Consider the following 23,970-nt stretch of genomic DNA (forward strand, 5'->3'; position numbering starts at 1 on the left):
GTATTGACATTTTACATCTGGGCACTTCGTCAGTATTTTGTCGTGTTTGAAAATGGCAGCTCGCCGTCCGTGACAGCACATTCGCATTACGTAGGCAGCATTACGACTGCGCTCTCTAGTTCTTATGTATGGCTCTGTGTGTCCGACCTTGAGAATACATGCTTTAACCACTTGACCATCACGTCCCTCTACAACCTCACCTTTAGATGGTGCTATATCCTACACACTAGCTTTAAGTAAAGTGACTTAACTCCTGGATCTACAACTAGATGCAATTATTTTTAGTTGGCTGTTCAATTCTATCAAGTTTTATAATACAATGAATTGGTATCATCTCAAAGAGAGGAAGGCTGCAAATGCATTACACAAAAGTGATTTTCCTTGATGTGGGATTAATAAAGTTTATCTTATCTTAAAAAAATAAACTCTATGTGCTTCCTGTATATGTAACGGTTCGATGAAGAAACTTGATTGAAAATCAACTTTGATTTGTTATTGTTGTTGAAGCCCATTCATGCAAACATATAGGACTAAATATAGCAGATGAGACTGACATTTTATTTTCCATTTGTATGTGCACAGACAGTACAGGTGCATAGTTATGATTGCGCAAAGCTTTCAGTATTACAAAAGAAATGATAATCAGAATAAAATAAGACACAAAAACTTAATAAGAGATTAATAAAAAACTAAGGTGCATTAAAAATCCTGAATCACCGGATGTTGATTAAGCTTTTATTTATTTTTTTAAATCTACCATGGAGTTGTGAATAACTTTTCTGTTTTTCCTTTCACTCATGTCCAGTTGGTGGCGGTAATGAAACAACAGTACTTGTAACAGAAGAAGAAGAAGCAGCGCCATGGCTCTGAATCTTGTCAGTTTTGAGAATGCTAACAGCATCGAAGAAAGAAAAGAAAAGAAAAGACAAGACCGTCGGGAGACTTTGGAAAAGGTGAAAACGCTGTCGGCGCTGTAAATAATCATCGGTGTAAGGTGGACTTTGTGGTGGGCTCACTCCAGGTTAAAATATGTTCTGTCCCTCCGACCAAACAAGCTAACTGTGCTAAAAACAGTGTTCCCTCGTCTGCTGCGCTACGTATGAATGGCATTTGGAATTACAGATAAATTCGGCCATGTACGATGTTGTAAAAGTCCGTAGACATGCGAATTGTTAAAACACTACAGCTGCATTGCACGTCAGCTACTTAATCTTTCTATTTTATTCCATAAAAACTTTATTTTTGTCTCACAATGGGTGTTGTTTCTGTTTTTAATCTTTTGTCGCCAAGCCATCATTTTGTTGCCACAGAGTCTATTGCCTGATTGTAGATCTGTAAATATTTCCATTGGTTGAACCTGAGCTAATGTCAGTTAGAGGTGGGCGGATCGATCCTAATATCGGTTATATTGATACCAACGCTGGTATTGATATTGAACGATCCTGTAAAAAGATCGATACTCAAGCTTTTTTTCCCTTTCCTGCAAGCACTGACTGCTGCGCACGCAGATTCATCAAAGTCTACTCTCTGTCTGTAAGAGCAGCGCTGCGCTGTGTCACAACACAGAGCAGCGCACCCTTGTATTGTGGTTTGTCAGACCTCTACCTCAGATTTTGTTTTAAGTTGTGTTGAGTGATATTTTTTAAACAAAAATGTTGATTGTGATAAAATATTTTGTTGTCACGTACAATGTTTGGCGAACTTTTATCCTTGGTCTTTTGGATCCTTTGGATCTATGAAGCTTAAATATGAAAAAGTATTTGTATTGATATCGCCGATACTGGTCCTGTATTTACTTGGTATCGCATCAATACCAAAATTCCCAGTATTGCCTACCTCTAATGTCAGACCAGCTGGGACTTTTTTAAAAATAGTATTTTCCCTTCTATTTTTATTCTTTTCTTTATTCCACCCATCCTGTCACAAGGCAAAGAAGCAGTATGAGAAGGAAGAAAGGATGAAAGTGCTGAAGCGGCAAAGAGGAGAGGACACATGGATGCTTCCTGAGATCAACCAAAGGCTACAGCAGATAGAAGAGGTTGGTCAAAATCTTTGTTCCTGTTTTTAATATACTCAGTACACTATTTTGATTTAAACTCACTTTCTTAAATGTCAGTGATCTGTCATGCTTGGTGTAATGTTATTCAAGTAAATGTTGTTTTGGAATGATCTGCATCCCCGAATCAGAAAAAGTTGGAAAGGTATGAAAAATCCAAATTCATTGCAGACAGTATGAACCCAAGATATTTCATGTTTTGTGTGGTCAGATTAACTTAGCTTGTCTCTTAGTCTTGTCCATCCAAATTGGAAGTCCCAAAAACCAGTTTTATTTGTTGTTATCTATCGTCCACCTGGTCGTTACTGTGAGTTTCTCTGTGAATTTTCGGACCTTTTGTCTGACTTAGTGCTTAGCTCAGATAAGATAATTATAGTGGGCGATTTTAACATCCACACAGATGCTGAGAATGACGGCCTCAACACTGCATTTAATCTATTGTTAGACTCGATTGGCTTTGCTCAAAATGTAAATGAGTCCACCCACCACTTTAATCATACCTTAGATCTTGTTCTGACTTATGGTATGGAAATTGAAGACTTAACAGTATTCCCTGAAAACCCCCTTCTGTCTGATCATTTCTTAATAACATTTACATTTACTCTGATGGACTACCCAGCAGTGGGGAATAAGTTTCATCACAGTAGAAGTCTTTCAGAAAGCGCTGTAACTAGGTTTAAGGATATGATTCCTTCTTTATGTTCTCCAATGCCATATACCAACACAGGGCAGAGTAGCTACCTAAACTCTGTGAGTGAGATAGATTATCTCGTCAATAGTTTTATATCCTCATTGAGGACAACTTTGGATGCTGTAGCTCCTCTGAAAAAGAGAGCCTTAAATCAGAAGTGCCTGACTCCGTGGTATAACTCACAAACTCGCAGCTTAAAGCAGGTAACCCGTAAGTTGGAGAGACAATGGCATCTTACTAATTTAGAAGATCTTCACTTAGCCTGGAAAAAGAGTCTGTTGCTCTATGAAAAAGCCCTCCGTAAACCTAGGATATCTTACTACTCATCACTAATTGAAGAAAATAAGAACAACCCCAGGTTTCTTTTCAGCACTGTAGCCAGGCTGACAAAGAGTCAGAGCTCTATTGAGCCGAGTATTCCTTTAACTTTAACTAGTAATGACTTCATGACTTTCTTTGCTAATAAAATTTTAACTATTAGAGAAAAAATTACTCATAACCATCCCAAAGACATGTCGTTCTCTTTGGCTGCTTTCAGTGATGCCGGTATTTGGTTAGACTCTTTCTCTCCGATTGTTCTGTCTGAGTTATTTTCGTTAGTTACTTCCTCCAAACCATCAACATGTCTATTAGACCCCATTCCTACCAGGCTGCTCAAGGAATCCCTACCATTAATTAATGCTTCGATCTTAAATATGATCAATCTGTCTTTATTAGTTGGTTATGTACCACAGGCTTTTAAGGTGGCAGTAATTAAACCATTACTTAAAAAGCCATCACTTGACCCAGCTATCTTAGCTAATTATAGGCCAATCTCCAACCTTCCTTTTCTCTCAAAAATTCTTGAAAGGGTAGTTGTAAAACAGCTAACTGATTATCTCAAGAGGAATGGTCTATTTGAAGAGTTCAGTCAGGTTTTAGAATTCATCATAGTACAGAAACAGCATTAGTGAAGGTTACAAATGATCTTCTTATGGCCTCAGACAGTGGACTCATCTCTGTGCTTGTTCTGTTAGACCTCAGTGCTGCTTTTGATACTGTTGACCATAAAATTTTATTACAGAGATTAGAGCATGCCATAGGTATTAAAGGCACTGCGCTGCGGTGGTTTGAATCATATTTATCTAATAGATTACAATTTGTTCATGTAAATGGGGAATCTTCTTCCCAGACTAAGGTTAATTATGGAGTTCCACAAGGTTCTGTGCTAGGACCAATTTTATTCACTTTATACATGCTTCCCTTAGGCAGTATTATTAGAAAGCATTGCTTAAATTTTCATTGTTACGCAGATGATACCCAGCTTTATCTATCCATGAAGCCAGAGGACACACACCAATTAGCTAAACTGCAGGATTGTCTTACAGACATAAAGACATGGATGACCTCTAATTTCCTGCTTTTAAACTCAGATAAAACCGAAGTTATTGTACTTGGCCCCACAAATCTTAGAAACATGGTGTCTAACCAGATCCTTACTCTGGATGGCATTACCCTGACCTCTAGTAATACTGTGAGAAATCTTGGAGTCATTTTTGATCAGGATATGTCATTCAGTGCTCATATTAAACAAATATGTAGGACTGCTTTTTTGCATTTGCGCAATATCTCTAAAATTAGAAAGGTCTTGTCTCAGAGTGATGCTGAAAAACTAATTCATGCATTTATTTCCTCTAGGCTGGACTATTGTAATTCATTATTATCAGGTTGTCCTAAAAGTTCCCTGAAAAGCCTTCAGTTAATTCAAAATGCTGCAGCTAGAGTACTGACAGGGACTAGAAGGGGAGAGCATATCTCACCCATATTGGCCTCTCTTCATTGGCTTCCTGTTAATTCTAGAATATAATTTATAATTCTTCTTCTTACTTATAAGGTTTTGAATAATCAGGTCCCATCTTATCTTAGGGACCTCATAGTACCATATCACCCCAATAGAGCGCTTCGCTCTCAGACTGCAGGCTTACTTGTAGTTCCTAGGGTTTGTAAGAGTAGAATGGGAGGCAGAGCCTTCAGCTTTCAGGCTCCTCTCCTCTGGAACCAGCTCCCAATTTGGATCAGGGAGACAGACACCCTCTCTACTTTTAAGATTAGGCTTAAAACTTTCCTTTTTGCTAAAGCTTATAGTTAGGGCTGGATCAGGTGACCCTGAACCATCCCTTAGTTATGCTGCTATAGACTTAGACTGCTGGGGGGTTCCCATGATGCACTGAGTGTTTCCTTCTCTTTTTGCTCTGTATGCACCACTCTGCATTTAATCATTAGTGATTGATCTCTGCTCCCCTCCACAGCATGTCTTTTTCCTGGTTCTCTCTCTCAGCCCCAACCAGTCCCAGCAGAAGACTGTCCCTCCCTGAGCCTGGTTCTGCTGGAGGTTTCTTCCTGTTAAAATGGAATTTTTCCTTCACCCTGTTGCCAAGTGCTTGCTCACAGGGGGTCGTTTTGACCGTTGGGGTTTTTCCGTAATTATTGTATGGCTTTGCCTTACAATATAAAGCGCCTTGGGGCAACTGTTTGTTGTGATTTGGCGCTATATAAATAAAATTGATTTGATTTGATTAATTTGATTTGTTAATATACATCCATTCCTGCATTTCAGGTTTGCAACACACTTCAAAAAGAGTAATGGGGGCTAAATTTCCTACAAAAATGCATGGATGTTCCTGGAAAGGTTGTCATCTTAAAGGCAGCATATGCTGCTCTAAAATCTCATTACACTTTTCTGCATGAATTACTAGTTGCTGATTAGTCTGACTACAATACACACTTCCACTGCATGACGGTCTGAAGGTGCCCTGTCTCAAGCATGTTTTTGATTCACGCAACAGCACGATCTGTGTTGTGATGATCCCACCCGCTGTGTTCACAGCTGGACGCCGTTCTTTGTTCTACCGGCTGCCACGTGCTCTGCGCTGGATGCTGCGTATATAAAATAATCATTTTGTGGCGGATTAATTATTTTTTTTAATTGTGCGTGCGCTTCTTCCTCCGCCGGACTGGAAGAGGTGCAGAGATGTCTGGCTGCACGTGAGTCTCCTCTAGCTCCTCTGGCTCAGACTCGTTCTCCCGCTCATCGGTTACAACCTGCAGGAGCGTCCTGATGAGCTTCAGCAGGAACTGTGGAACGACATTTGGAGCTGAGTTTAATTGTGCGCACGTGACAGAAAACTGATTTGTCGTGACGCGGAGTGAAATGTGACGCCGCGTTACAAGTCGTGTCAAAACTTGACAGTTTCCGTGTCACTTCGTAATAACACGTGACAGTTTGGGCTCCAAGAACCATCACAGGAACCACTACGAACGTTGTCACGTTCTATTAAGGATCAATACTCATCAAGATGGATCAATATGCTCAGTTGCGACCTCCACGACGTGAGACGAAATGAGGGTGGTGTGTGACATTCGTGGAAGATTTTTTGACAGGCAAAAAACATGCTCCATGAATATCAAGAATATCACGCACCAACACGCACTGTTAAGAAACCTATTCAGATGCATTAAGTCACATTAAGAATGTCAGGAATGTGTCACGAATGACAGCAAAATGACATTCGTAACGCATCTTGGTTATGTGTAAACGCATCTTAACCCAGCTGCCTCTTGGTCCAGAGATTACAGCACTACTCCTGGACAGATTTAATGTAAGGCTTCTCTTTTACACAGTCGTTTTAAGTGGTAGTTTTAGGTGGCTTGACAAAGATTTCCCAAAGTCATCTGTTACCCATTTGGTTATATGAGCTATTGATGAATGATGGTTCTTGATGCAGTGTTGTCTGAGGGATCTGAGATCACAGGTGTTCAGTTTAGGCATGCACTTTCCCCTGTATGAACTGAAATTCCATCAGATTTCTTGAATCATTCAAAGATATTATGCACTGTAGAGGGAGAAATATGCAAATCCCTTCCAAACTTTTTTTTTTTTTGAGGAACAATGTTTTGAAACATTTCAATTGTTTTCACACTCATGTGTTGACAAACTGGAGTTCCTCTCTCCATATTTGCTCTTCAGACTGCTTTTGTAACCAGATCCTGATTACAGTCACCGGTTGACATCACCTGTTTGAAATAACATCTTTATATATATATATTGTCCCAACTGTTTTGGAATGTGGTGCAGTCCTGAAATTTAAGAATGGATGTATATTAAATTACATTGAAGTTGACCACACAAACTTTGAAATATCATGAGTTCATACTGTCTGCAAAGAAATAACAGTCAGAGTAAATGTAAGGATCACTACAAGGTTTTATGAAATTTGTATTTTTGGATGCTGTGTCTACATTTTCTGATTCAGAGACTGTAGTATGGATCAGAATGCTCCAAATCAACTTACAAAACTTTAAGTCTCTGTCCAGATTAACCACATCTCTTCTATTAGCTGTTTAGAAAATTCTTAACATATTACCAGTTCTGTCAGTCTTCTGTCAGCTTTGTTTTTTTTTTCTTTTAATTCCCTGCTGGCCAAAAGGGGGATTATGTCATGGCGATTTTGATCTGTGTGTCAGTTGTCTCAGAAAGAGTATAAGCTTTCTGAAATCAACTGTTCTTATACTTTTAGGAGGAATTTTGTGAAACTTAGTACAAGTTATTGTTATAGGTTGGTAATATGCATATTATATCGTTCATGTTGGACTCATTTTACCAGCATTATGGCCCTTGATTAACAAAGCTAGACTCCATTGGTTTCATGCTTGGGTCCTCTCACACCTTTAGATGGAATTTCATGTAACTTGGTACAAGTCCTAATTATAGGTTGATAATATGAATTTTGTAATATTGTACATGATTGACACATTTTGGCAGAGTTATAGCCTTTGATTAGCAAACCTAGACACTGCTAGTTTCATTAGCTGGTGCCTGCAAGATGATTTTGTGCACATGGGAACCCAGTGCGAACAGCTGCAGCATGTGTAACCACATCGCGGAGCTGCTGTGAAAAAAAAAAAAAAAATACATGCCACCCACGGGATTCAAACCTGCAATTTCCAAAACCTCCGATTGCCAGCCAGAAACATTACCACTGAGCTACCATCACTGTCCTATAAAAGCTGAGGGAAAATGCCATGATATCAAGAAGGACATGGATGCGATGTATGTTTTTATGTATGTCCACGTAAGGACAGCAAGCAGATACATGCGCGTCACAGTGGACAGTTGTTAGTTCATGTCCGTCCAAACGTGGTATGTGTTCTCCAGCTGGGATGTCCAGATCCACAGATCTTCACAGCTGCTCCTGTCGGCGGCCACACTCCCTGTCAGTTCAGTGCACACATCAATGTGCCACTGTGTCTGTTTGCAAAGCCACATTCATGTGGGCGCTTAGACATATTTCACATCCCGCTCGAAAGTGATCATCTGCTGACTGTTGTCGTGTTAACAGTGTGAATGGCCACACATTTTCTAAGTGCCAAGTGAGCGGTGTTACGTATTCTTGTGTGTCAACTGGAATTTGTCTGACTCCTGCTGTGAAAGGGTTCGATGGGCTCGCACAGCGCACACTCTGTCTTTCAGCCGCTGGTGTGCACAAATAGTTGTAGCAACACATATATGAGGCGTTGGAAGCAGCTACGATTATACATGTATTGCATACAATTCCTGCCTCATGCGCACTTAATGTGCTATTCGACCACATTTGTAGTATGTGTGAAGCTGCCCAAAGCTAGACTCCATCAGTTTCATGCTTGGGTGCTTGCATTATGAAATCAGCTCTTCACACTTTTAGATGGAATTTCATGTAACTTGGTGCAAATCCTTGTTATAGGCTGATTTATGAATATTTTAATATTGTACAATATTGACCCATTTTGGCAGAGTTATGGGCCCTTATTAACAAACCGAGACACTGGCAGTTTCATGAGTTGGCGCCTGTATTCTGAAATCAACCCCTCACATATTAAGCACAAACTTTGTAAAAATTGGTACAACTCTCCTTGCAATGTTTTCAGAATGTACCAAGCACTTGTAATAAAAAGCAGCATTTGCCAGTGGGGGATATTGTGCTTTCAGAGCAATATATATATATATATATATATATATATATATATTCCATGAATTTTGTCAAATGTGATCCCAATGCAGGAGGTCTCTGTCAAGAGCAAGAAGAAGTCAAAAAAGAAAAAAGAGAAGAACAAGAAAAAGAAGGCCAAGAAGGAGAAAGCAGCTGAAGACTGTTCCAGTGAGAACTCGGAGGTAGAAACTGAAGCCATTGGGTCCAGTAAGGTGTTTGAAAAAAATCTTCACAAAAACCCTGTTGGCTTTTGAGTCTGATCCCTATTTTATTAGCTTTCCATTGCTTTGGTTGATGCAATAAATTCCTTATTCTCTTTTTTTTTTTCTCTCATTATCTCTCTCTCTCTCTCTCTGCCTCTTATCCTCTTTGTCAGGACTCAGAGGAGGAGTGGGTCGAGGCAGAGCCGCACATTCAGACTGCTAATGAGTCTAAGTGTGCAGAGAGGAATCCCAGTCGAGTCCAGGATATCCAGGTAATACCTTCTGTCTGGGTGCATAGATGGTATTAAAAAGTTTGTGTTTCCTCACCAACTTTTTATTGTAAAGAAATATCTGTATGTTTTAAGCAGAGACAACACAGATGTTTGTGTAGTGGCATTACTACTCTTCTCAGTGGGAAGGCAGCTTATGAACACAGCAGTGGACCACAGGAACTGCCTCCAACAGTTCATCACTCACCAGCCTTTTAATGAGTCTCTCACATACGCATCATTAAAACAGTTGCTAGTTTGACGGGATTTCACAAATCACTCAGATTAGTCAAGCGATTGCTGAAACCCTGGTGCTACGTATTGGTTGAGGTGCTCGTTTCAAGTGTGAACAGCTACTGTATTTGCACATCTACATCATGTTGAGACCTTGCATCTACTTCAAACAAAATGATCAGTATTGTACATAATTTAAATTGTTTTCATTTGATGTGTTTTAAGTTTTTTTTTTTTGTGATTATTGTCAGCCCTCAAACCACTTTTTCATTGTAGAAAGCTGCTCTTTTGGAGGTTTATTTTAAATACCCCTTTTAAGAAATGGTACATATTTCAAAATTGATCAATTTCTGAAACTTCAAATTTGTGGTATCAGTTGTACCTCATTAATTTGACAGTATTTTAGAATTTTTAAAATTTTTGGTTCTTTTACAGTGGGCCAAAAAGTATTTAGCCAGTGCCTGATTGTGCAAGTTCTCCTACTTAGAAAGATGAGAGAGGTCTGTAATTTTCAACATAGGTACACTTCAATTGTGAGAGACAAATAAAATCCGGAAAATCACATTGTAGGATTTTTAAATAATTTATTTGTAAATTATGGTGGAAAATAAGTATTTGGTCAATAATAAAAATTCAACTCAGTACTTTGTAACATAACCTTTGTTGGTAATGACAGAGGTCAAACTTTTCCTGTAAGTCTTCACTAGGTTTGCACACACTGTAGCTGGTATTTTCGCCCATTCCTCCATGCAGATCTCCTGTAGAGCAGTGATGTTTTGGGGCTGTCGTTGGGCAACATGAACTTTCAACTCCTTCAACAAATTTTCTATGTGGTTCAGGTCTTTAGACTGGCTCGGCCACTCCAGGACCTTGAAATGCATTTTATGGAGGCGTTCCTTTGTTTCCCAAGCGGTGTGTTTGGGACCATTGTCGTGCTAGAAGACCCAGCCACATTGCATCTTCAATGCTCTCACTGATGGAAGGAGGATTTGGCTTAAAATCTCATGATACATGGCCACGTTCATTCTTCCCTTAACACGGATCAGTCGTCCTGTCCACTTTTCAGAAAAACAGCCCCAAAGCATGATGTTTCCACCCCCATGCTTCAAGGTAGGTATGGTGTTCTTGGAATGCAACTCAGCATTCTTCTTCCTCCAAACACGGTGAGTTGAGTTTTTACCAAAAAGTTCTATTTTGGTTTCATCTGACCACATGATATTCTCCCAGTCCTCTTCTGGGTCATCCATATGCTCTCTGGCAAAATTCAGACGGGCCTGGACACGTACTGACTTAAGCAGGTGGACACGCCTGACACTGCAGGATTTGAGTCCCTCTGTGTAGTATGTAGCCTTTGTTACTTTGGTCCCAGCTCTCTGCAGGTCCTTCATGAGGTCCCTCTGTGTAGTTCTGGGATTTTTGTTTACTGTTCTCATGATCATTTTGACCCCACAGGATGACATCTTGCTTGGAGCCCCAGATCGAGAGAGATTAGCAATGGTCTTGTATGTCTTCCATTTTATTACAATTGCTCCCACAGTAGATTTATTCACACCAACCTGCTTGAGTATTGTAGATTCACTCTTACCAGCCTGGTACACATCTACAATTTTCTTCCTGGTGTCCTTTGACAGTTCTTTGGTCTTGTCCATGGCTGAGTTTGGTGTCTGACTGTTTGAGGATGTGGACAGGTGTCTTTTATACAGATTACGAGTTCCAACAGGTGCCATTAATACAGGTAACAGGTGGAGGACAGAAGAGCTTCTTAAAGAAGTAGTTACAGGTCTGTGAGAGCCAGAAATCTTGCTTGTTTGTGGGTGACCAAATACTTATTTTCCACCATAATTTACAAATAAATTCTTAAAAAAAAATCCTACAATGTGATTTTCTGGATTTTTTTTTCTTCTCATTTTCTCTCATAGTTGAAGTGTACCAATGATGAAAATTACAGACCTCTCATATCTTTCTAAGTAGGAGAACTTGCACAATCAGGGACTGACTAAATACTTTTTTACCCCACTGTATGTGTATAAGATTAGTGGTTGTTGTACATGTACATCTAGGGTCACATTTATTTTATTTTTTATTTATTTATTTTTCCTTGCTTTGGCTATCACTTTTCACTGTCTTTGCCCCACAGAGAGATGAGTGGATGAACTTTGACTTCTTGATGAAAACTACATCCACAGGAGAGAGACGGGCTGAGAAAGAAAGACTGAAAGAGGAGGAGAGAGCCAGAGCTCGGGCCATTGAACAGGTATGTGGGTTTTTTTTTCCCTTTGGGGTGACCAAACTGCTTGGCTTTATTTGTTGCAGTTCCTGCCATTGCTTCAGTAGCCACATCTATTCACGTGACACCAGAAAGCTTCACTTGACTGGTGCTTTGAACTAACAGGCCAAAATCCTGTATTCTCTTTCTTGCAAAGCTGCATAGAGGAAAGGACAGTAGAGACAAATAGTGAATGGATTAAAAAATATGAGATGGATGTGTAATGGAGTTTCTTAGGTTGATGCCATTCTTACATAAAAACACAGAAATGGGACATAAAAGCAGGTGAAGCTGGCGCAAGATGATGCAATAAATAAAAATACTGAACATGGGATTTTTCACATTTGAAAAACTGAAGCAATCAGTATTTCATGGTTTTTCTGAATAGATGACTTGGCTGATTAATTATAATACTTATTTGATTCCTTTATTGTGTGCACACAGTTTACAATGTTTGAAATCAGTGTGGAAATCAGTCTCTCAATTTTACAGTCTTTGTGATTAATGAGGTATCACAGTGTGTCTGCTTATAGCGAAGCTTTGTGTGAATTTTCATAAGTCTAAATTGTGTTTGTTTTTTATTCTGCATTTCTCAGTTATGTTGTGGTTTGTGATGCTGCGTGTTTAAAAATGATTGTGGTTCTCACAGGCTAGTCTGCAAAAGCTGGAGCTAAACCCTTACTGGAAAGATGGAGGAAGTGGACTGCCTCCAGAGGAAATGTCACATACTGCAGTAAAGAAAGGTAACTGTACATCTGAATGGACCCTCCTGAGGAATTTGTGTTGTGTAGCAGAAAAGTTTTCAGATCTGGCAGTTTCAGCACAGTGTTGATAGCTTATTACCATGAGTGTCACGTCGTCCTGTAAATGCTCCATGTGCAGTATAGGGTTTCTGTAAATTCCAAAATATAGGAGGTGTTGGTGCAGTGCTTTAAATTACAAGACTGGTTGTTTTGTTCAGGATTCAGTGTATGACTTTAGTTCAACAAACACGCTGCCTCTGCTTTTCCCTTACGTTTCCCCAGGGCAGTTAGTGAATGATGGAGGTCTAACCTGGCTGAGGAAAAGCTACCAGAGGATGAAGGAGCAGGCAGAAAGAGAGCAACGTAATTTAAATGACTTGGTGGCTGAAAGATATGGGGTAAGAACTGATGGCACTGCAACGGCACATGTTCACATGCACGTATTACACACAGAAGCCAGTGTACATGAGCTAACACAGCACAATGCTGAATTGATGTAAATGCTGTCTTACATTTGCACTTACTTTCCCATCAGTCCCAATATGTGGTATTCCTATTGCCAGCTTATCAAAGAAGTACTCATTGAATTTTCTAAATTTTTGGGAATGAGGACTGCACATTAGGGCTGCCACAGCTAGTCGACTAGTCACGACAACGTTGACTAATGAAACCTTCGACAACTAATTTAGTTGTCGATGAGTTGTTTATTTTATTTAAGTATTTGTTTTTCTTTCAATTCATAGTTTTAGGCAGTGAGCCGTCCTGCCATCATTTGAACTTTCAAACTTGGATAAGACGGCCGATTAAAACAGTGGCTGTCTTGTTCGAAGCCGTTTAAAATGCGCAGTTTTAGCTGAGGAGCTGTGTGTGTGTGTGTGTGTGTGTGTGCGTGCGTGCGCGCGCGCAGAGTCAACTCGCTGCAGACTGAGAACGGAGGCACAAGACAGGCATTCTGCTGAGAACCATCAGTGCACATGAGACAGCAAGTGCAGAGAGAGAGGATTTTAACCCGCATGAACATGTTAAAAAAAACAAACAAAAAAAAACACGTGGAACTGCCTTTACTTTTCTCTGCTCTTTCTCTACCAATGTTTTTCTGATGGCACCGACCTGTTCACACCATGTGCGTGTCGTATACTGAATTTATGAGATCATGAGATTAAATAAACGGTCAAATATCCTTAAATCCTTAAAAATGAGAAGATATAAATGAACTGAGGAAAAATTACGCATTCACGGGTTAAAAAAACCCTGCTGTGGAGAAGCTGCAGTGATGTTCAGAGGCACAGATCACAAAAAGCAGGTGAGAACTCTGAACTTTAACAGCTGTTATTTTCCAAAGGTATTTATTTGTTCAGTCTTAAGCTTAATGTAGTGTTCAAGCACAAATCGTGACTGAGGAGAAAAAAATGACTTCATCACACTAAAATGAACTGGAGTCAGAATAAAAATACAAGCTGCTGATTTTTATTTTTCAAAGTTATTATAAGCTGCAGCGATATGTTTTATTAATTTCAAAGTGAGTTACCTCTTATTCGGATTTATTTATACAAAAATTATGGGGAGTCAAATCAGCCTGCATTGATCTGTTCAGTTTATATCAAAGTTTACCTGCACATGTTTGTGTATTTTTTCCTTCTTTATAAAAGTTTGGTATTTGCATTTGCTCCACAAAATTTTAAAACACAATAAAATGTTCACACTTTTCTTTTATAGCAGTTCTGTAATTTCAGAAATGCAACAGAAACAACCATAAATCAGAAAAAGTTGGGACTATAAGTAAAATGAAGATAAAAATAAAAATGTTGCACTATTCCCAGTTTCTCCACTTACAGAAGTCAAACGTTCTTCTAGAGTTGTCTCTTGGTGGCTTCCCTCACTTGTCTTCTTCCAGCATGGACATTTAGTTTTTGAGAACTGCCTACCTGACACAGATTTACTATAAAGTACCACACTGTTTGTATTTCTGAATGATTGATGTAAATGAAGTCTAAGAAATGGTCACTGATTTGGAAATGTTCATGTTTTCATCCCGACGTTTTTCGGAAAATGCTGCAGGTCTTAATTTAGGAAATTATGTATTATCCGACTAGTTGACTAATCGCAAAAATAATCGACTAGTCGACTATCAAAATAGTCATTTGTGGCAGCCCTACTGCACATTGATCATGTATTCTGTCTTTCTAACTTGTAGTCGATGGAACAGTTTCAGAAGAGGCTTGCTGATGCTGAGAAAGCTGCAAATGCTCAGACTAGAAGAGAAGATGCCCCAGCTGGAGTCCGGTGGAGGAAAAGAGAAGATGAGTCCAAGGAGAAATGGAGGAGAACTGACAGAGATTGGGCAGAGCGAGATCGTTGGAGAGGACATGAAAGAGAGAGGGACTCAACAAGTGACAGAGAGCCTTGCAAACGAGAAAAAGACAGAGAGAGGGGTGGTTTTCACAGAAACCAAGATGAGTGTAGAGAGGACAGGAATAGAGACAGACAGAGGGATGGAGACAGTGTGAAAGGCAAGAAGAAGAACAGAGATGGAGAAAAAGGAAGAGATGAAGATGGGCCCAGAGGTCCTGGTTGGAATAGGAAACCAGCAGAACAGCAGCAGGTGACTCTGGACCACAGGGACAGTTCCTCCTCTGCGCAATACATGAGTCAGCGTTCTCTTTCTCGTGGGTCACTGAAAGCCTGCTTCATCAAACCATCAGAAGATGACAGTGGTCCAGGTGGGTGTATGTATATTTATGGACTTTGGGTGATAACAAAAATAAGACCTAATTGTTATTCTCTGGAGATGTTAACAGGTGTTTCTCTCCTGTGCAGGTACACTGCCGCTTCCTTTTTCAGAAGGTCATTCTAAAGGATTCCTAAAGCCAGGCGCTGGTGATGACAAGCCAGGTGTTGGGAATTCCCGTGTTCCAGCCTGGAAGAAGACCAGCAGTCTCAGTCTGGAATCTAACATTCCAAAAGAACAGAAAGGTGACAATGCTGGGAAAGATGTAACTGTTCCTCCAGATAGTGTGCAGGGTGACACAGCTGCCGCAATATCATCAAGTGAGGAGGAGGAGGAGGAAGAGGTTCAGCTGATGACAGATGATGACATGAACAAACTGGGAGCCAAGCTGGTGAAAGCAGAGATCATGGGAGACACGGTGAGTCGATCATCGATTATATGTGAGGCTTCATCATGGCGTTGCTTTGCGCCATGTGGCTCCGCCGCGACGCGCGGAATTCCTCCGCTCCTCTTTCCATGACAAAAACTCCTGTAACAGTGGAATGTGCCGTTCATTTCTAAACTGGACACTGTCTTGATCCGGTATGTCGTCTGACTAGCACAGGAATTGCGGAAGGCGTGGACATCAGCACTTTTTCGGCACATTGAGACAGACGTGCGGAGGAATTCTGCGCGTCGCGGCAGAGCCGCATGGCGCAAAGCAACGCCTTGATGAAGCCTCACAGGACATGTTCTGGCATGTCCAGCTCATGCACAATTTCTCGGATACTCACACGACTGAAAAGCAACCGGAAGCCGTCTGAAAGCCACCTGAAAACCGTCCTGTGAGACCTACACGGAGGTGGTTTTGTCCCGCGCCATGAGCAGCATGGTGGCGCAATCCTCCGCTTCTCTTTCCATGAAAAAAACTCCTGTAACAGTAGAATGTGCTGAAAAAGTGCTGATGTCCACGCCTTCTGCCTTTTTTGTGAAGGTCAGACGACGTCCCGGATCAACAAAGCCTTTACGTTGGAAATGATCTGGTTGTTTCAGCGGGGTTTGAGTCTGTCGATCGGCGCTCGAAGCGCGCCGCACGCTCAGACGCTGTGGGCAGTTTTTAAACCGGCTAGAGCACTCCTTAATCTGTGTAATCCCCATAAAATCGTCACTGAAAGCCATCTGAATTTTCCGAATGGTGTCCACCTGGAGGTCTCTCACAGTTTCTGGAAAAATTTGATGCAGCAAAGCTCCAAATCATTCAGACATTTATTCGCAATAAAAATCCGACGAGAGGGGTGGACCACTGCTCACACAAAGCCTGCTTACAGGCGAATGACACAACAGACAGGCGTGAAAAAACTCACGCATGCGCACGAAGGTTCAAGCTTGGCTGATGCAATCACACGTGATTCAAATCCATATGGTTTTTGCAAAAAATAAAAAGGTCCGATACTTTTTGGACAGACCTCGTATGTAGTGACTTCTGCACTTTACTGCCCTTATGAACTGTGATTTTATTTATTTATTTTAAGTCAGAGATATGCAGATTTGAATTGTACTTCAAGAGCCATTCACAATAGCAGCACGGTGGCTTAGTGGTTAGTAATGCTGCCTCACAGCAAGAAGGTCATGGGATTGATTCCCACCTGTGGCCTTTCTGTGTGGAGTTTGCATGTCCTCCCCGTGTTTGTGTGGGTTCTCTCCGGTTGCTCCGGCTTGTTCCCGCATCCAAAGACATGCGGTTTAGGTGGACTGGAAACTTTAAATTGTCCATAGGTGTGCATGCGGGTTTGGATGTGTTTGTGGCTGTACGATAGACCCCGCCTCATTCTCTGTGACTGCTGGGATAGGCTCCATCCCCCATGACCCTTATTTGGAGTAAACGATTGAAGATGAGTGAGTGAGTGATCAAGCGAGCCATTCACAATTCAGTTCTGAATTTTGTGTAGCTCTGGTTGAAATGTATTGCTATTTGTGAGTTTCAGGCTATGGCGGAGAAGCTGAAATTGCAGTTGGAGGCGGCTCGTAATGCTAAAGAGAACCACGCCACCAGAAAGAAACTACAAGAAAAGGCAAACTCAAAACAGGTCCGTCGACACTTTGACGCAGTCTGTTATGTTTGATTTGTCTGTAGCCAGAATATGGAATGTCCTTTAAAAAATGCATTTATTTAAAGTAAACATGATTATTAAAGGGACTGTTAATGAACAGAAATAAACATATTTTAAACTTGTATAAAAATAAGGACTTTTGTTTAGTCTCACTTTTTTATCATCTCAACTAAAAATAATAATAATAATAATAATTAAAATGCTTTTTTGTTGGTTTGTCAGGTCCCTGGTCACTCAAGTGAAGATCAGGAAGTCCTGCTGTTCAGAACAGACCAGTCAGGTCGTGCCTGGCCAGTTAATACCTCCTCTGGGCCTCAGGAACCTCATGGTGGACGACGGAAGAAGAAACTGGTAAATAAAGGACAGATTTTTAATAACAGTGGTCATTTACTGTGTAATTCTTTGAAACTTTCAGTTTCTTTAAGGTGAAGACAAAATCTTTAACTCATTTGGAAAATGGGATGATAATTCACTGGACTATTTTCATTAATTCAAACTGTAATAAAACTTCTCAGAGCTGAGGAAGAAATTTGTCTGATCAGAACATTGCAAAATTTTTAAAGATCAGTTTATTTCCAGAATAAATGCTGTAGATGGAAGTTTTTCTGCAGAGCATCACATCTACAGTTGGAGTCTGTGTGACCTGCTTTTACACCATTATCACAGTACAGATCCTTGATTATGATGTTAGCAGATTTAAAGTAGCTTTAAAAAAAAAAAAAATTCATTATTCACTTATAAATTAGCAGTTTATTTATTTTTTTCTCTTTTCCACTTCTGTCGTTGCTTTTTTGTCTCTTTCTTCAGCCTCTTGTTTTCTCATTCTCTGCCTTCAGATTGAGACCCATGTGGATGGGAAGCGTGTGCGGTACTTTGAGGGTGATGACAGGTTGAGTCTGCAGGAGATGGTCAGGAGGGAGATGATGAGCTCAGCACAGGATCAGAATTCTCTGTACTCCCGCATGGCTGCAAAGGTAAGGAAAAGACTGCTTCACCAGATCACTAAGATGTCTTAAAAAGTGTTTGGTGTTACCGGTGCTGGCTTGGATGCTGAGATAATTTTGATGAACAGATAATAATGTGGCAAAACAGAGTACCTCCTGCCATAGTTGCTGGGAGTTCATTAAAAATGCTGTTTTATCCCACTTTGATCATCATTAGCTGCACAAACTTCAAATGTGGAACCTAATAATCTCATAAAATCTGAAACGAAACACCTCAGTCAGAATGGAATGGCTGTATCTGATCTGAACTGATGACAGAATGACAACGATGGTGCAGTCAATCCTTTAAAGCTACAGTGTGTGGATTTAGTGTCATCTAGTGGTGAAGTTGCAGATTGCATTATGCCATTGTTGGTCATGATGTTGTTTCCCTTCACATTTTTGCTTCTTAGTCAACGGGGATTCATGTTCACTTGCTTTTGCTTGTGAATGTGATCCTCCATTCCATGATAAGGAGGGTTCTCCATCAAGTAAGCCTGCAATAACAACCAGTGGACTGTGTATAGATGAGCAACCAGTGATCCTGCTTATTTTTTCTTCAGTCTTCTGGGCGAATTGCAAAATTAAAGTAATTTTGAGTAAGTTTGTCTCTTTTGGGCAACTGCATCAACATGGCAGCTGCAATGAGGGGTTCTGCTCGCCCTTTCATGGAGGCTGCCATGCACCACTACTACACCTACTATAACTGTTGCACCTGCTAATGGACTCTCTTGTCTCTTTTGGTTTTGCATGTTTGAAAATTCTTTGTTGTACTTTGTTGATTTGATCTTCATTATTGTTAGAATGGCCTAAGAAGTGGGTTACCCCTCTGAGTCTGGTCTGCTTAAGGTTTCTTCCTCAACAAATGCCTACTGTTGCCTAAGTGCTTGCTCAGGGATGTTGATAAGGCCAGACCTTACCCCTGTGGAGCGCATTGGGGCATCATATGTTGTGATTTGGTGCTATATACAACCCCATTTACAATGAAGTTGGGACGTTGTGTCTGAGGTAACTGGAGTGTAAACATAATTTCTCCACTGTGAGATCAATAAAGTATATCTCAGAATGTAACTAAAAACAGAATACAATGATTTGCAAATCCTCTTCAACCTATATTCAGTTGAGTACACCACAAAGACAAGATATTTAATGTTCAAACTGATAAACATTATTGTTTATCAGTTTCTTTATTATTGTTTATCAAAATGAGCAAATATTTGTTAAATAAATACTGTTCAAAAAAGCCCAGACAGTGGTATGTTTACCACTGTGTTACATCACTTTTCTTTCTAACAACACTTAATAAGAGTTTGGGAACTGAGGACACTTATTGTTGAAGCTTTGTAGGTGGAATTCTTTCCCATTCTTGCTTGATGTACAATTTCAGTTGTTCAACAGTCCGGGGTCTCTTTTGTTGTATTTTGCACTTCATAATGGGCCACACATTTTCAATGGGCAACATGTCTGGGCTGCAGGCAGGCCAGTCTAGTACCCACACTCTTTTTCTATGAAGCCATGCTGTTGTAACACATGCAGAACATGGCTTGGCATTGTTTTGCTGAAATAAGCAGGAACATCCCCGAAAAAGACGTTGCTCCAAAACCTGGATGTACCTTTCAGCATTGATGGTGCCATCACAGATGTGTAAGTTGCACATGCCATGTGTACTAACACACCCTCATACCATCACTGATGCTGGCTTTTGAGCTTTGTGCTGGATGGTCTTTTTCCTCTTTTGTCTGGAGGACACGATGTCCAAAACCAATTTGAAATGTGGACTCATCAGACCACATCACACTTTTCCACTTTGCGTCTGTCCATTTCAAATGATCTCAGGCACAGAGAAGGCGGTGGTGTTTCTGGATGTTGTTGATGTATGGCTTTCGCTTTGCATGGTAGAGTTTTAACTTGTGCTTGTAGATGTAGTGACGACCTGTGTTAACTGACTGGTTTTCTGAAGTGTTCCTGAGCCCATGCGGTAAGATCCTTTACACAATGATGTTGGTTTTTAATGCAGTGCTGCCTGAGGGATCGAAGATCACGGGCATTCAGTGTTGGTTTTCGGCCTTGCTGCTTACATGTAGAAAGTTTTTCAGATTGTCTGGATCTTCTAATTATATTATGGACTGTAGATGATGGAATCCCTAAATTCCTTGCAGTTGAACATTGAGAAACATTGTTCTGAAACTGCTGGACTATTTTTTTCCACACAGTTGTTCACAAAGTCGTGATCCTCGCCCCATCTTTGCTTGTGAACGGCTGAGCCTTTTGGGGATGCTCCTTTAATACCCAATCATGACACTCACCTTTTTCCAATTAGGTGTTCTTTGAGCATTCATCAACTTTCCCAGACTTTTGTTGCCCCTGTCCCAGCTTTTTTGAAATGTGTTGCAGGCATCCATTTTAAAATGAGCAAATATTTGCACAAAAACGTCAATCAGCTTGAACATTAAATATGTTGTCTTTGTGGTGTATTCAATTGAATATAGTTTGAATAGGATTTGCAGATCATTGTATTCTGTTTTTATTTACATTTTACACAGTGTCCCAACTTCATTGGAAATGGGGTTGTAAATAAATCAAATTGAATGACGATCACAGTTAAAAGTTGTTTTAGTGGTCTAGTGGTTATAAATACACAGTGAGTAAAACTTACTTTTGAACCTGTTGTACATGTTTTTAAAGGTTGGCATATTTTTTTTTAACCATACATGGCCCAGTCCCATGCACGACTCATTATAAGCTCAAGAAAACGCATCCATTTGTTGTTGCTGCAGGTATTATGCACTAATACTATATTCCATATTCCATTTCAGCTAATTTGACATACAAACAATTATAGGGCCTCATAAATAGACGGGAGACCTTCTGGAGTAGGTATGAAAGAATTCTTCCATAATGAACAAGAGCCGTCTGGCACTGTTTCAAACTCTGATCTACACGTGTGCTCCAAGGCAGAGGGACGGGTTTACAGAAGGCGATGGTGCGATTTTTGCTGTTGTCCTTCAGAGTTCACAGTGTCTCTCCTGCTGTTGTTTGACCAGTAATTACAATCAGGTTGCTATGGTACATATGTCCAGTGTTAAAATGACGTAGTGGTGGGTCTTTAGACGTATGTCAACATGGCCAATCCAGTTATATTCAGCACATAGAAAGATACACATAGAAATGTGTATCTTTGTGTTTTTATTATCGTCATGTAAACGATGTGCCGTGTATTCACTGATCGGAATAATTCCGTTCTGGTTGCCTTCCATCACTATCGGATTTCTTCATATAAACGTCGCTTTAGTGTCAAAACAACCATTTTCACTCATCTCAGCCCTGCATCTCCATCTTTTGTCTTGTTTGTCTCCTCTTCTCTGTCTCTTATTCTCACCCTGTCATCTCCATCACTATCTTGTCTCCAGATGATGGGGAAGACGGACAGTGACAACTACACGCTGGATGATATGTTTGTTTCGAGTGTGGCACAGAGGGAAGGTGAGGGGCGAGAGGAGGAGAGGATGAGGAACAGAGCCATTGGAGAGAGTCGAAAACTGGCTGCCTCCATGGAGAAATGCCGACACTGTTTCACCGGCCAAGAGCTGCAGAAACATCTCATAGTGGCAATAGGGAACAAGGTTAAGGATCGAACAAGCGCAACCAATACTAAGCAGTGTTTAATCCTTCTGGGTATTGTGAAGTCTTCTGGTTACCTCACGGGCCTGGCTGTGCTCTTTTGTCCAGGTGTATCTGAGCCTGCCTGCAGGTGTGTCCATGTCAGAGGGTCACTGTCTCATATGTCCTCTCCAGCATCACTGCTCTGCTACAGGCCTGGATGAGGATATCTGGTCAGAATTGCAGGTTAATCCATCAGATCTGCTTAACTCTGGTTAAATTGAATGGTTCTATCCTTTTGACAGCAGGGATTGCTAGGCTGAAAACCTAATTCTGGTTACATTTAAACTTGGACTTGGAAGAAAAATGATTTGACTTCATTTTGGTGGTACTTTTCTGCCCTCAGCTATTCCGGCGCACTTTGGTGCGTATGTTCGAGGCCCACGATCTGGACTGTGTCTTCATGGAGACATTCATGAACCCACGCAGAAGTCCTCACATGGTGCTAGAGTGCATCCCACTGCCCCGAGAACTGGGTGATATGGCGCCTGTGTACTTCAAGGTTTGATGCATCTGTTCATTTTCACAAGTCTCAGGTTACAAATATTTTGAGTTTAAGAAATACAAATGAACAAATCTGCCCAAGTCTGATCAAACTCTTTCCTGCTCTTACAGAAAGCTATCATGGAGTGTGATGAGGAATGGGCCATGAATAAGAAGGTTGTTGACCTCTCTTCTAGGGACATTCGCCAGGCTGTAAGGATTCTTCATCTCTCCCACATTGTTTTCAACATTCTGTAATATTGAATTGTAATCTTTTCCCACGGCGCAGCTAGTGGGCTAGACATCAGTCAGTCATGCAGCATTTCAGCATTACTTCAGGTGTACTGGCCCAAATGTCATTAAATTTTGTATATGCATTATGCATTGTTACCCCAACAAGTCTGTTGATTTTGAAACTTGGTATGCATGTTAGACATGGTGACCCCAAGAAAAGCAGCACTTGTCTATCATAAGCTTATCAACGTTTACCCAGGATGGCGTGGATTAGTGCAGGCTGTCTTTTCCTCCAGGAGTAAAGATCATGTGTGTGTTTTGTTTCTTAGGTTCCTAAAGGTTTGCCGTACTTTGCTGTTGACTTTGGACTGCAGGGAGGATTTGCTCATGTCATTGAAAATGAACAGAAGTTCCCTCATTATTTTGGCAAGGTTTGAGCTTTAAAGCTGATATACTTTGTGTAGCTTTGGGTGTCAATGTTTTTTTTGGTTCCAGACATTTCATTCTGTTTCCCACAGGAAGTGATCGGTGGCATGATGGACTTGGAGCCACGGCGTTGGAGAAAGTTCATCAGGGAGAACTTTGATGATCAGAGAAAAAAAGTTCTGCAGTTTGCACAGCAGTGGAAACCATATGACTGTACCAAGACTGGTGACTAGCTGGACACGCCAACAAGAACCTCTCATGCAGAATGAACAGGCTGTGCTTAAAGGCGCACAAGACGCGTTTTATCGCTGTGTCACAGAAAACTTTTGAACCCAAAAATTCTCCACAGTTTTTGTTTGGTCCACAACATATTTTCATTTGTGTCATGAGAAACAAAATGTACATAAATAAAAGTAAATAACTTTATTGTTGCATTACATGAACAGATTATTTCATACTTTCTTTACTTTGCAAATCAGTTGAGACAGAAATCTCATTCTATCACTTTGTTCTCATTTTGCCCGAGGTCTCCACAGCAGAAAAATCTGGATGTTGATTTGGCACAAGTTTTACATGGGATGAGCTTCCTGTTGGGACTTAAACACACAGCCCCAGGTGTTCCCAGGCTGTCTCCCAGAAAATGCACATTTCACAATGTGAAGATGAAGACTGTTAAAAAAAACATACGAGTAAAGGTTTTATGCAATATTGCTTTACGGCAGGTGATGGTCTAGTGGTTAAGCGTTGGGCTTGAAACCAGAATATCTTCGGTTCAAATCCCAGCCTGACCAGAAAATCACTAAGGGCCTTTGGGCAAGGTCCTTAATCCCCTAGTTGCTCCCAGTGTGTAGTGGGCCTCTTACATGGCAGCAGCCTGACTTTGGGGTGAATGTGAGGCA

The 23,970-nt window shown here is 40.6% G+C and overlaps 1 protein-coding gene across 2 annotated transcripts; it reads left to right on the plus strand.

Annotated features, from left to right (window-relative positions):
* Window positions 1-815: 815 nt before the first annotated feature.
* Window positions 816-23,744, plus strand: cwf19l2 (CWF19 like cell cycle control factor 2). Of its 2 annotated transcripts, XM_034169415.1 has the most exons (18): window positions 816-953; window positions 1,928-2,038; window positions 8,824-8,934; window positions 9,129-9,227; window positions 11,596-11,712; window positions 12,374-12,467; window positions 12,750-12,865; window positions 14,662-15,187; window positions 15,285-15,613; window positions 17,160-17,261; window positions 17,508-17,636; window positions 18,122-18,259; window positions 21,679-21,891; window positions 21,998-22,114; window positions 22,275-22,430; window positions 22,544-22,624; window positions 22,975-23,076; window positions 23,164-23,744. In XM_034169415.1, the coding sequence occupies exons 1-18, from the start codon at window positions 861-863 to the stop codon at window positions 23,302-23,304; spliced, it is 2,775 nt and encodes a 924-aa protein (XP_034025306.1). In that variant the 5' UTR covers window positions 816-860; the 3' UTR covers window positions 23,305-23,744. The 2 variants fall into 2 exon arrangements, with proteins under 2 accessions (XP_034025306.1, XP_034025307.1); XM_034169416.1 differs by lacking the exons at window positions 22,544-22,624; window positions 22,975-23,076; window positions 23,164-23,744 and having other exon boundaries at window positions 21,998-22,101.
* The last annotated feature ends 226 nt before the right edge of the window (window positions 23,745-23,970 follow it).

The sequence above is a fragment of the Thalassophryne amazonica genome, chromosome 4, assembly GCF_902500255.1.
Source record: "Thalassophryne amazonica chromosome 4, fThaAma1.1, whole genome shotgun sequence".
NCBI classification, from domain to species: domain Eukaryota; kingdom Metazoa; phylum Chordata; class Actinopteri; order Batrachoidiformes; family Batrachoididae; genus Thalassophryne; species Thalassophryne amazonica.